Source organism: Salvia miltiorrhiza, chromosome 5 (assembly GCF_028751815.1).
Source record: "Salvia miltiorrhiza cultivar Shanhuang (shh) chromosome 5, IMPLAD_Smil_shh, whole genome shotgun sequence".
Classification (NCBI taxonomy): domain Eukaryota; kingdom Viridiplantae; phylum Streptophyta; class Magnoliopsida; order Lamiales; family Lamiaceae; genus Salvia; species Salvia miltiorrhiza.
Window position 1 is genome coordinate 51,810,357 of NC_080391.1, and position 13,995 is coordinate 51,824,351.

Here is a 13,995-nt window from a genome sequence, read left to right on the forward strand (position 1 = left end):
TACATTAACTTTCAGTAAATTCTGATTTTTCCCATAACCTTTAAAATTTGAAAAAAAATACACCACCTTTCGATTTTTTCTGATTTTCCCCATCAGTATGAAATAACTCCAAATAGAAGTTGATTTTAGAACTTTAAGCTTAGATTTGTTGATATATACCTAAGCCGATGCATCGACTTTATTATGCCACATTTATTATCCGTCATGCTTAGGTATCAAAAAATCTAAGTCAAAAGTCCTAAAATCAACTTTTATTTGGGGGTATTTCATACCCGTGGGAAAAATCAGAAAAAATCGAAAGGTGGTGTATTTTTTTTCAAATTTTAAAGGTTATGAGAAAAACCATAATTTGCTAAAAGTTCGTGTATTTTACGGCAAATATCCCTAATAATAAATGCGGTCATCGTAATTTGAATGTTTTTGAAGAAACAGAAGTCCACTTACAGTTAAACAAAGAGAAAATACAAGGAAACTAGCGTGTAATATTCTATCGGAATTCGATGAAAATTTATTTTAAATTGTGATTTAAATTATTTATATTATTTTTGTATAATATAATTTTTTAATTAGTTTAACTTGATATAATAAAGTTCACATTATATTAATTTCAACCATATTTGTCAATTAAATGGTAATTTGCATATGTTTTCCACTATAATTGTAATAAAGATTAATTTGTTGCATTTCATATAACAATATCTTCTAATAATGTCACGTCGAACTCTTATATGGAGTATATTTTAGTAACAACGACAGAAAACAAAACACAAAATAACATGTGGGATATTGGTCAGATACATCAATCCTATCCTGCTATCCAGTTGGAAATGATTGGACATGATAAATTCCAAATAACGACTGGTCCAAACAAGTAAACACATGCATATGTCATTGTATACGTAAACTCTTCCAAATATAATATATACTCCTTATAGCATTCTGTCGCTAGATCTTTTATATATATATAACCTTCTTCTAAATGAGAATATGAAATTTATTTTCAATCATTAAATTTCTAAGATCTATAATGAATGTATCAATTTAATGGATGAATGCAGTATTTTGGTTCAAATCTTATGATAATTTTACGATGATTGCTGTAATTATGTTTCAAGTGCAAAAAAATTTATAACAGTAATTTTATATATACATTCAGTTAGTATTTTCACTTTTTGTAATTGTCTTGTCTTCAAATTTTAAAATTACAGTTTAAGCGATTGCATTGAAGTTTTTTCCGAAGCCGTTTAAACCAAGGAATATCTATAAACTGCAATATTAATCAAATCAATCAAGCAAACCCTTTGCACAAACTATATTTTTCCAAAAACAGAAATATATATAATTATCCTTTCTAGACCAACCGCGTGTAATTTTAATAATCAATTTCTCTCGAGTCAACGCGCTCCGACATTCGTTTTGACATATGCTTTCGATTCCAAATTTGTTGGGATTCAAGTCATTCAACATCTATTTGGTCTGTATACACACACACAGACACGCGCGCGCGCACACATATATATATATATATATATATATGCACACGAATGCAATTAATTAAACAAACACACTCGATTTGAGCTCTTTGAGTTTCATGCAGTTCTCAGACGGGACTTTGATCAAACAAGAAGCGAACTATCCACGCGGCGGAGGAGATGGCGGAGGGCGGCGGCGGGGGCAAGTACAGGGGCGTGCGCAAGCGAAAATGGGGGAGATACGTCTCCGAGATACGCCTACCCAACAGCCGGGAACGGATATGGCTCGGCTCCTACGGCACACCGGAGAAGGCGGCTCGGGCCTTCGATGCCGCCCTCTTCTGCCTCCGCGGCCGCACCGCCAAGTTCAACTTCCCAGACGACCCGCCTGACATCCCGGGCGGGGAGTCGCTGTCCCCGCCCGAGATTCAGGTCGTGGCGCAGCGCTACGCGAATAGTTGGGGCGCTGGCCCGCAGGCGGCAACGGCGGGCGGAGGAGACGGTGGGTTTCGGGCCCGGGCCTCGGAAGATTCCGCGACGGTGGACTTGATTGATGGGTCGTTTTGGGAAATGGTGGACAATGCGGGCTGCGTTGCGGATTTCGGGCTTTTTGTGGAGCCCGGCGAAATGTATATGGATCCATATTATGAAACTAGGGTTTATGAAGATGAGGACGAGTGCTATGATCATCGGCTTTGGAATTTCTAAGAAATGTGAAGCTTTTTCTTTTTACAAACAACAAAAAGAAATGTGAAGGTCTTCGTATTCGCGATTTTGTATTATATGTAGTATGGTTATGTAGTGCACACACAATTTTTGTATGGAATCAAAATTAATACAATTATTCATCATATATGTTGCTACCAAATTAAACACAATTAATTTTATAACCTGCAGAGAGAAGAAAGAGAGAGAGAAAGAGAGGGAGTGATTCATCCACGGATAAGATGCATGTAAAAGAAAAAGAGTCCCTAACCCTAACCCTAATTAAACCCTACTACCCGCTGAGCAATTCATCATATATATCAGCAATCCAAAAGCACTAGAAACTCTGAGTATGGACTAAATTGCAGCTCAAGATTGAGTTCATTGGCATTTATCTACAACGATCCTATCGAGCAAATCCATGGCGGGATCTTTCATATACATATACAACGACGGCATCTGATCCTCTGTAAAAACCATATTTCTTTATTGATTTTTTGAATCGACTCCCTCCATTCCATTACAAATATCTCATTACTTTTGGGTACGAAAATTAAGAATGTGTAATTAGTAGATAAAGTAAGTTGGTGGAGAGAGATAAATAAATTATAATTTGTAAAACTAGGTATAGAGATAGTAGGTGGTGGGCCCATTAGTTAATTAGTATCTTAATTATTTGTCAAAAAAATAATGAGACATTTCTACTGGGACATCCCATTATGAAAATTGGGACATTTGTAATGGGACAGAGAGAGTATATATATATATATATTAAAAAAATATAGAAAAATAACACGACACCCACATTGACGCCGAAGGCTGAGTCCCGGTGGGGGTTGACCGGGACCCACACCCCGTCCTCGATGGAGATCCGGAGGCCCTCGACACCGTTGGATTGGAGTAGCTAAGGTAATGATTTGAGCAGTGACGGAGTTAGAAATTCTAATTCAGGGACTAAACTTGTAAGGGCCCAATGCCAAAAAAAATTAGATAGTCCATACTTTTTTTTAAAGCATAATAGTAATAAAAATGAATAATATTTTCATATATTAAATAGATCCAATATATATGCTACAAATAATCTAAGAGCATCCACATTGGTTGAGTTAGTTGCTGGCTCATTCATGCTCTGGGACCACTTAGGAGCCAAGGCATGCATTGGTCTGGCTTATATCCATTAGTTTTGATTTTTGCATTTTTTATTTAATTTAAATATCACCAATTTAAATCACACAATTATTTGAATTAAAATTTCATTAATTTAAATTACTAAAATTTAAACTACATAAAATTTAAAAAGATAAAACATATATAAGTTAAGAAGTGAGGTGAATTTGATGAAAGATGTGAGAAGAAATGAAGGGGGAAAAAGAAAAAAAAATAAAAGAGTCGTTTTTGGCCGTTGCACTTTGAAATTCGAAATCAAATTTAACTTTTTTTTAAAAGGCTTGTGCAATGCATGCGATTGGAGAAAAGGGTGGATGAGTCGTAGCTCGAGTCAGGGAAGGCTGCATCGATCGGCTTATCGCTTGGGCTGTCTCGAGTCAGCATTATGAGCCGATCGATGTGGATGCTCTAAGACTAAATTCTTGACAAGTTTTTTTTTTTGCTTGAGAAAGAAATAACAATTGATTTCTATGTGTACCCGTCGATTGAAAATATCAATTGTTAAAGAAAATATCATTCTCTCAATTAATGTACACGATTAAACTGTTATTCATTCACTCATCTTTCATATGTGTAATACCTGGGCTTTTAATGACTTGTTTAATTGCTTAAGTTTCAGTAATTAAGGTTTTAGCTCCCTCCTTTAATTTTATAGAGACATGAGAATTTATTTAGAACTACTTTGATTTACAGTTTTTTAGAAGCCAGTATTTTTATATCTGGGTGATGTGGGATTTTATATCCGTATTTGAGTATGAGTATTTGAATAATTTGAGATAATTATTTGAATGAGAACGATGAACTCGGAAGTGAGATTTGAGTCCGTTAAGACGCTTTTGAAATTTTAACATTTTTACGATGAATAGTAATAATTGCTATTTCGTCTTTTTGTCGACTTTCAAAATCTTATGTGCACGTCGTCGACGTCGAGAAATATTCTTAGTTTTTCAATAAGAGTCCAATGATGAAAGTTTTTATTTTTTTGGACGACGAGTGAATAGTAAACCGGAATATTTTGATAAACGAATAGAGCTCGTTTATTAGAATTTCGAGAATGAGCTTGCGTATTCTATATTTATATAGAATTACGAGAGTAATGAATGTGAGTAGTGGTTGAGAGGGCGAGTAACGAAGAGTATGGGTAGTTAGTCGTTAAAACGAGATATTTAACAACTAATTGGATAATATCCTAAATATCTAACCCACCCTACCCTTAACCACCCCACCCAACCGCCCATCACCTTTTCCTCACTAATATCTCGGTTGTATCAGCCACTTTAAGTCAGCCAAACATTTTTTTTTCACTTTCACTTTCACATCAAACACACAACACTCACGCATAACACCATTTCTATGGTGTTGGAGCTTTTGAGCTCCGTTTTGAGCGAGGAGACGAGCCCCGATCATCTTTTCGATCACATATATAGGTAGGTGTCATCTCTACCTACGTTTTGATGGTTAAATTTTCGAGTTTAGTCGACGTCGAGAAACGTCGATTTCTCGACTTTATTTTGAAACGATGTCGGATCGTCGTGAATTTTTAGTATGTTGTTTTTGGCATATAGTTGAGCATGTTTAGTGAAGGAAGTAAGAACGGTTCGAGCTGTAGCTATGAAACCCATGAGGGCACCCCGTCTTTGTTCGTCGTTTAGATCGTCTTTCGATTTTTGTTTGATCGATGTGAAGTGATATTTGTGCTTAGGAGTATGCTAAGATTGTTATATCTTAAATTTGTATTTTTCCAAGCATGAAAATTTGTATGATTTTGTAGAGAATGACTGTTTGTTTTGGTGAAGTATAGGACGTGCATGTTAAGTGTTTTTTAGTTTATGTGTTCTAGGATGTCTTGAGCATGTTAGTTTAATTTTGAAGTTTGGAGTAATGTTAGTAAAGAGAAGGATGAGGACCGAATGTGTTGAGCATGAGTAGGTTTTTGAGCTTTTGAGTTTAGAGTGTGAAACTCAGCTCTAGCGTCTGAATTTCAGCTCTGCCGAGTTTGTCAGCTCTGGCTGCGGAATTCAGCTCTGGCGTCTGAATTTCAGCTCTGCCGAGTTTGTCAGCTCTGGCTGCGGACTTTAGCTCTGGCGTGTGAAAGTCAGCTCTGTCGAGTTGGTCAACTCTGGCGTGTGAAAGTCAGCTCTAGCGTGTGATTTTCAGCTCTGCCGAGTGGTCAGCTCTGCCGAGTGATTTTCAACTCTGCCGTGTGGTCAGCTCTGCCGAGTGAGTTTTAGCTCTGCCGAGTGAGTTTCAGCTCTACCGAGTGGTCAGCTCTGCCGAGTCAGCTCTGCCGAGTCAGCTCTGCTGATTTTTTGCTCTGTCGAGTTTTCTTCAACTCTGTCGAGCTGTGGTCAGCTCTGGTTGCCAAGTCAGCGCTGGCAGAGCAGTAGAGTTAAATGTTAAGTTTTAATTCCTTACTTGAGTTTAGGTTAATAAATGAGATTTCTTTTATAATGACCTTTCTTCTCATCGATTCTTCATAGCGCGATGAAGGTCCTTTTGGGAAGTAAAGACGTGGGGAGAGAGTGATATTCCTCGTTAATACGAGACGCAACGAGGTGGGCTTTTCTACGCTAAAATCAAGATGTTTATGCGTTTTATGTATGATGTATGATTGAACGGATTTTAAATGTATTGATGTTTTATTTTCCTTTCAAATTAGCTTGAATTGAAAATATATTTTGAAGTTATTGTATTGCCAAATATTTGATGTTTTGGTATGTTATCTATCTGTCTAAGCATAATGATATCGGTTCTACGCGAGGTAGAATTAGTGTACACGGTAGTCGTGAGTCATCTTTCAGGTTGGCCGATCACAGTGCTGCAGAGGGAGGCCTCCCTCTCAGTACATGAGTTAACAGATACGATACTTACTTGATGAGAAAGTCTGCGCAGACAACCTTATGAAATGAAAATGAGTTTAGCGAACATAAGGCTTTTAGACAAATCCCTTATGTTTCGTTTAAGAATGACAATGACAATATTTATAGATGTTTGGCATGTGTTCACTGAGTGCTTTTGTACTCAGCCCTGCATATATTTTCTAAATGTGCAGGTTGAGCCGATGTGGTGATGGTGCTGTAATGAGCGGAGTCTCCAGGGTTGTTAATAAATGAAGTTAACCTGTCTAGAATATGTCTTCATACATATGTCTAGCTACTTTCCGCTGCAAAATATTTATGATGTTATATTAATTATGTTACGACGTACTTTGAGTCTAAAGAGAATAGTTTCTTACGATGTATAACTTGAATTAATGATATTAATTAAGTTTTTATGTTGTCTTTCATAGACTGTTTAAATGAGTATTAATGAGAATTTATGACGAGTTTTCTTAAGTTGAGTAAGTTTTACGGTTCCAAATGACGCCCCTTTCTTCCCTTTATTCTTTAATCCCATCCCTAGTCGTAGATCACTCGACTTAACTATCCTTAGTTAAGACGGGCTGCGACAATATGACTACATAAACCACTCTTGACAATTTTCATTGCAGAAAATGCTATCTCGACTGTAACACCATAATCTAATTAAAGTATAAAATATAAATTTAAATAACTTTTAAACTCGGAAACACACTATAGAATAATAATTCTGATCACTATAGAAATCATTTTCAAAAGGAACAAACTCTTAAATAAAATACTCAAATAAAACTTGAACTGAATGTCTAAAGCCATGACAAACATAATTTTATAAGTAGTTTGAAATGCAAATTAACTCTACCATGAGCAAAAAGTTTAAGTATAGTATTAGGTGCAAATAAAAACATCATATTTTTAAAAATAAAAGGACTTCACATGTCCATTCGTCTGTCGACGCGTCTCCATTATCAATACAGAGTATACTCAATAAGTGATATCATGCAATAATTGTTCAAATTAATAAAATGGTACACCTATGTTTTGCTGTAATATTAATTGAAAGTCGCAAGACCTATTATGCAGGCCATGGTGACTATAGTTGCAACCATAACTTTAACATGCATATATATCATATTGTGGCATACCAAGGACTGTGACGTCCTAGACCCATTGAGCGGTCCCTTAACGATATATAACAATATTAAATGGAGAACAATTAACCACTACTTGAACTTAAATCAATCTCACATGCGAAACTTGAATTTGATAGCTAACTTGAATAATTCAAATTACAAATTCACATTCTAATCGTGTCACACCTAGTTAGATACAGTCAAATAATTCCACAAAAAGACTTAGAGATATAATATAATCTTGACTAAAATGAATAATTATTATTGTTAATTTATTGAGAATCGTCGCCACCTCCGGCAGATCAATTGCCAATCGTCTCCGGTCATAACAACCTTCAACGAGAAGGCTGGGACCGCCGTGCCTCTCATCTCTCTCCTCTCTCGCGCCTTCATCTCGACAACCATTGACGAGGGGACGTCGATGCCACGCCTTCGTTACTGGCTGTACGACACCGTCGTCCTCCCTCCCTTGCATCCTCACCATGGACGGTCAACGGCAGGGTCGGCGTCGGCTAACCTCTTCAAGGCACTCCAAAACCCTCATTCTTTCCATGTATTTTATGCTTTGTAATTAGTTTATACATATAGTGTGGTTCTAGTGAGAACAACAATTTTCATAAAAAAGTGAAAAGAACTATTAACTGTTGTGGTTCCAAATCGCTAATTGTAGCGTGCGATGCCCTAAATATTTCAGAGACGGGTGGGTGATGGGTTCTGTTATGTTCCCCCTCCCCCTCCTTTTTAATCCAATTACATATTAAAAAAAATGAAAAGTTGGGGGTGGGCTCACTACAAAAAAACAAATGATTACCGGCGGCGTTTGCCATCGGTAATTTTGAGGCGGCCGCCAGAAAACGAACTACCGGCGGCGTTACGCCGCTGGTAAATTTCTCATCGGTAATACAATTATCAGCGGCAAAACACACCGCCGGTAATTACCGGCGGCGGTACCGCCGTTATAAATCGTCAGTGAACGGCGGAGAACTGCCGGCATATTACCGGCGGTGATATTGCTGCCGGCAATCTTCACCGGAGGGCGGCGGTGTTTTCCGCCGGATACTGTGGCCGTTTCCGGCGGCAAAACGTCGCCGGTAATTATTGGCGGCAGTGTGCCGCCGATAATTATTTTTTGAAATTTATTTATTTATTTATTTTATATATTTATTTATTTCATAAGTTAGACGAACTTCTCAGTCGGTCACCCATCTTAGTTGTGCTCTAAGTCAAGCACGTTTAACTTTGAAGTTCCTTTCGAATGGTCACCAGTACAGAACATTCGTATTATTGATATATATATATATATATATATATATATATATATATATATACCTATTAATTCATTTAAAGTCTAATTCAATATACAAAATCATATATTCATAACCTTATAAGTTGAAATATGTCGAGATGGTATCCATGAGATGCTGTTAATTACGGATCAGGCTCGTTTTTGTTTTTATTTTTATGTCGCAAAAGTATTTATTTATTTTTTAATTTTATTATTATTATTATTATTATTATTATTATTATTATTATTATATAACTTTTTTTAATCAATCTAGTTTATACACCATAAGTATTTTAATTTGATAATTGTAATGTATTTTGAATTTATTTCCATACGTCCTTATTTTTATTAAAAAAATAAGTATTTTAATTTGTTATAAGATAAGTAATTTGAATTTATTTCCAAACGTCGTTATTTTGAAATTTATTACTTTGTTACGAAGTAAATGTAGTTTGAAAACATGAAATTAATAGTTGCTCAACATAACATAAATGTAAAAAGAAAGTGCAAGTGTAATTTAGTTCCAAAACATAGTTCAAACAAATAGTTCCAAAACATGAATTAAATAGTCCAAAACATGAAATTAATAGTTCCAAAACATGAAGTGCTACTCAAGGTAGCTGACCCGACCGCCTCATGATGCGGAACGATCATTGTATCTCGCGTACATCCGCATGCGATTATCACTCATTCTTACAAATTCTAATTGAAAAAAAATAAATAAATAAAGATCATTAATTACTTGAATCAAACGAAATTTCGACAGCATAACCGCACTATCCTAACTACCAAGTGCTCGACTCTACCAGCATCTATAGTGACCATAGTGGTCCTAATTCACTAAGCCTATACTAGGTCTACTCGGCCCCCCAATGTCAAAGCAATAATACAATACATATAAATCAATAAAAAAACAAAGTAATTAAATTTAAAACAATCATTTGTTGAGAGAAGATCCTTAAGAAATAATCAATTTCTATCCCAAAGGGAGAAGATCCTTAAGAAATTGATTAAATCTATCCCACAATATATAATATCATATCATTTCATGATAAACAGATACTAGCATACTTAAAATTCAATTAATCATACTTCATTTAACAAAATTATCTAACATAAATAAATCTCTAACAAATTCATACTTAAAATTAATCCTGCTTTATAATTAATCAAACTTTAATTTAAAATTAATCAAACTCCAACAATTATTAATTAGATTCTAATTAACAAAATAATAGTAAAAACAAATTTAAAATTAATCTAACTAATTAAAATTAATCATACTTCACATATTATAAATTAATTAAAATTAATCAAATTAACATTAATTAGATTCTAACAAAATAATAGTAAAAACAAATTTAAAATTAATCATACTTCACATATTATAAATTAATTAAAATTAATCTAACTAACATTAATTTTAATCTAAAAAAATAATTAATAAATAAATAAAATAGCGAGAAGGAAAGCGTACGGTAGTGGTCCGCGGCGAAGCGGTGGCGATGGCGGTGGCGGCAGCGGCGTCGTTGAACTTAAATGTTAAAGAAAGAAAATGAGATGTGAAAGTGAGAGATAAAGAGAAAGAGCTAGAGAGAAATAAGACCTATAGGGGTGGCTGGCCGACGGCGGTGAACTAACGGCGGCGGTGGCGGCTGGGGGTGGGGCGAGGCGGCGACTGGTGGTGGGAGGCGCGGCAGGGAGGGGGGGGGGAGGAGGTGAGGGGAAAGGGCTGTGCGTGAAAAGGGGATCTTGGTTTATTTAATTGCACAGTTACCGGCGGCGAAAATGCCGCCGGTAATGCCGCTAGTAAATGTCAAAAAACGACCCGCCTTGTTTGCCGTCGTTGGGCCGCCGGTAATTGTCGGCGGTAGCTCCGCCGCCGATAATTCCGCCGGTATTTCGACATTTTTTTGTAGTGGCTCAGTCTAGCCTGTGTGTGGCTCTACCACTAGATTTGAGGGTCAGTCTGCTCACCAAATTCGATCTTGGTGACATTAGTGGGCGAGTAGTGATTCTATACAAGATTTGGTAGCTCCAAGCCTTAGGTAGTACTCTTTCCGTCTTATTTTTCAGTGTCTTGTTTTTCTTTTTGGATTGTCCCACTTCAATATTAATGTCTTGTTTCATTTTTTAGAAAAAATAAGGATCAATAAATATATAATTAAGTTATTAATTTATTCCTAATTCTAACCTTAATCTAACTCACCCTTAACCCTCTCATTTCAGGCCCATTCTCACGCCTCTCTTCTCTCTCCCAACCTTTACCCATCGCGTCGCCCTCATAGAATCGCCCTTTTCTAAGAAAATCCCTCTGCAGTAATGATGAAATTGCGCCTGAAACTCTTGTTTCAACCTCTATTGAATAGCTCCAAAGCTTGATATCAAGTCCAAATAAATGTGAACTTTTTGTTTTTTTTTTTTAATAGTGAACTTACCACTTAATTTATAGGTGCGTATGATTTGACCTTCATTTTGTTGCTTCTTAATTTGTTGCAGCCTAAAGTCGACTAATTGTTTTTGTTAGAGTATTTTCATACTCTATTTAATTGTCATTGTGTAGACAATAAGTGTGTAGAGTTTTCAAAGATCTGGACTGAACTGTTGCTTCGGGAGTTGCTTCTCGAGTTCTTTTGTTGTTCCTACTTGAGATGCTTCTGCAGTTTCATGTTTCTGGCAGTCTTTTTCTTGCGGGATTTTGGAGATATTTTTAGAGATATACTTGAGCCTTCTTACGGATTTATATCTACTGCTATTGCGTTTGTAAAGGAGTTTTTATTCCTAGGGTTTCTGTGAAACCTATTTAGTGCCACCTTAAGTAAATCCTACTATAGGCCGCCGCCTGGAGCCTGCAGCTCGCCAAGAGCCCAAACTTCTTCGCAAGGGTTTGGCTATATATTGGTGATGAAGAGAATTTGAATTGGCCGCTGATTTTCGTGCTTCTCTACTACTTTTTTAGAGTATTTTCGTGGGTATTATTCAGGGCATACATTACATGTAGTGTGTTCTAGTTTATTGCTTATTTCATCTTGTAAGCTTTGTGGGTTGGTTTATTTCTTTGATTCTTTGCTCCAGCCTGTTGGAGTAAGTTTATTTGTTGGGTTTATGCGTTGAATGTGTAGCATTCAAGCTTAGGGAGTGAGTTGTTAATTTACTCTCAATTATTCATCTTGGTGGAGGTTTGGGAAGATATAGAGGCTAGGGAGAACGATTCTTTGCATGTAAGTCCTTTGTATATCTTATCATCACTAGTGGATAATTTACCATGGGCGTGGCCCCCCGACGTAGGTGTTTTATCACCGAACTGGGTTACCAACTTTGGTGTTCTTGTGTTCTTCATATTTGTACACGAGTTTCTGTTTGAGTCTCTCTGTGAGTTATAACTTCTGCGTGTTGCTGCTTCAATCTTTCTACGAGTTTTAACTTTTTGGGTTTGCGAGATATATGTGTTTGGATAGGCGAAATTTTCAGTTTTTGGTGATGTTCCAAAGGGAGCCTCAACTTCATTCATCTTCCCTAGCTCCAGCGTGCCATCTATGCTATTTAGAAGAAGAAATTGGACTATTTGATTTCTTTCACTAGTTGTCAGATATTTTTTGGTTGCCATTGAATATGGATGGGGGTTGTGAGAATATTGAAGTATTGCATCTATATTTATGGCACTTGAATGCCAATTCTAATTGTAGTGTTCAAGTTGTAGTTGTAAAACCTTAGGTGAGAAAACTGAAATAAATGTTTCAGATTTTCAATTATTTTGGGAAAGGAAAGTTTAATTAATTCAAATGTTTATTTATTTACTTATTTTGTTGACTTCAGATTTTATATAATTAAATGAAAACTTTTTTGGGCCCACTCAATTTTTAAGGTTACACAACATCATCTAATACTCTCATTCGTGCCGGAAAAAAAAAACAAGACACTTGAAGTAAGACGAAAGGAATATATTATATTGATCTTGACGTTTCAAATTAAAGCCACGTGGATCTTGGTTTTTTTTCTTTTTTCTTTTTTAAATTTATCAAGGGGTACGTAGACTAATTGTAAAAATGCATACTCCCCAAATATAATTTTTTAAAAAAATGCATTTTGAGTATATTAAGAAAACTGCATATGAAATATGAATATTATGCATCTCTCGAATGCTGAACTTTGTCAAACATATTGACCGTACAACTTTATAATTAAAAGTATGGACATAATTCATGATAGAAAGTATAGTGTACGTACAAATATTCATGATAGAAAAATTCAAAACAAGGTCATTTACGAATGAATCATGATAGTTCTAAAAATAAAACTAGTTACCGAAGAACATAATACTGAGCGGAATCAATCGAAGGATTTCAATTCATAAAATTGTAAATTTTTAAAATTTAATTTATGCATTTTTATGTTTAATTGTGCGCATTTTTTATATTTAATATTAAGCGTTAAAAAAACTTGTATGCCCTTCCTACTATAAAAAAATCTCCTTTAAAACTTCAAAAGAATGCAAAAAAAAAAAAAAAAAAAAAAAAAAAAAAAAAAAAACTTAACCATCGGGTAAAGACCTTATATATGATAGCGTTGACTCATGTTGTCTTCAAATTAATTCTCAAACAACAATTTTAGCGATTGCATTGAAGTAGTTAAGAATTAAACTGCAATATTAATCAAATCGGGCAAACCCTAATAAAAAATCGAGATACAAAATGTTGTAGTGCACAAACTACATTTTCCCAAAACATAAATATAATTAATTTTTTCTCTCCCAATCATTTCATCATTTTCACCGAAAACCTTCTAGTTTTAGTCGACCTTCGCCTCTCGAGTCAACGCGCTCCGACATTTCGACTTTGACATATGTTTTATGGTTGGAGCCGTGTTTGGCTTCAAATATCAACATCGATCATTTGGTGGTCTGTGCTCTTATATATATATTAGTTCTAAATTATATGGATTTTTTTTTCCTTTCGAAGACATATACTATAATAAAATCATCCCTGATAATAGTGAAATTCAGGATTCATTCTATCGTCCCCTTCACTTTGAAAAAAAAAATTATTCATCATTAATTTCACTTTTTTAACTGATAACTATAGTGCTATTCATAAATTATGAAGTAGTAGCAAGGAACGATATACCTGATTGAATTTGCCCACGTGGCGTTGACGTGGCGCTGCAGGAACGCGTCACTATTTTCTATTGGTCGGTGTCTGACACGTGTCTGTGCGTGAGAGAAAGAATGTGTTCAAATTGTTTGAAAGAATTTGAAGAAAACATAATTCCACGCCTTGATGCAAATGTTTTTTTTTCTAATGTCTTGTTTTTATCAGACACGTCTATTCATGTACATATATAGGGCACAAAGCTGGCCCTTGCATATAGCAAGTGGG

General features: G+C 35.5%; 1 protein-coding gene across 1 annotated transcript; it reads left to right on the forward strand.

Annotated features, from left to right (window-relative positions):
• Window positions 1-1,554: 1,554 nt before the first annotated feature.
• LOC131024977 (ethylene-responsive transcription factor ERF017-like) lies at window positions 1,555-2,297 on the forward strand. Its single transcript, XM_057954571.1, has one exon. The coding sequence runs from the start codon at window positions 1,653-1,655 to the stop codon at window positions 2,178-2,180; it is 528 nt and encodes a 175-aa protein (XP_057810554.1). The 5' UTR covers window positions 1,555-1,652; the 3' UTR covers window positions 2,181-2,297.
• Window positions 2,298-13,995: the final 11,698 nt, after the last annotated feature.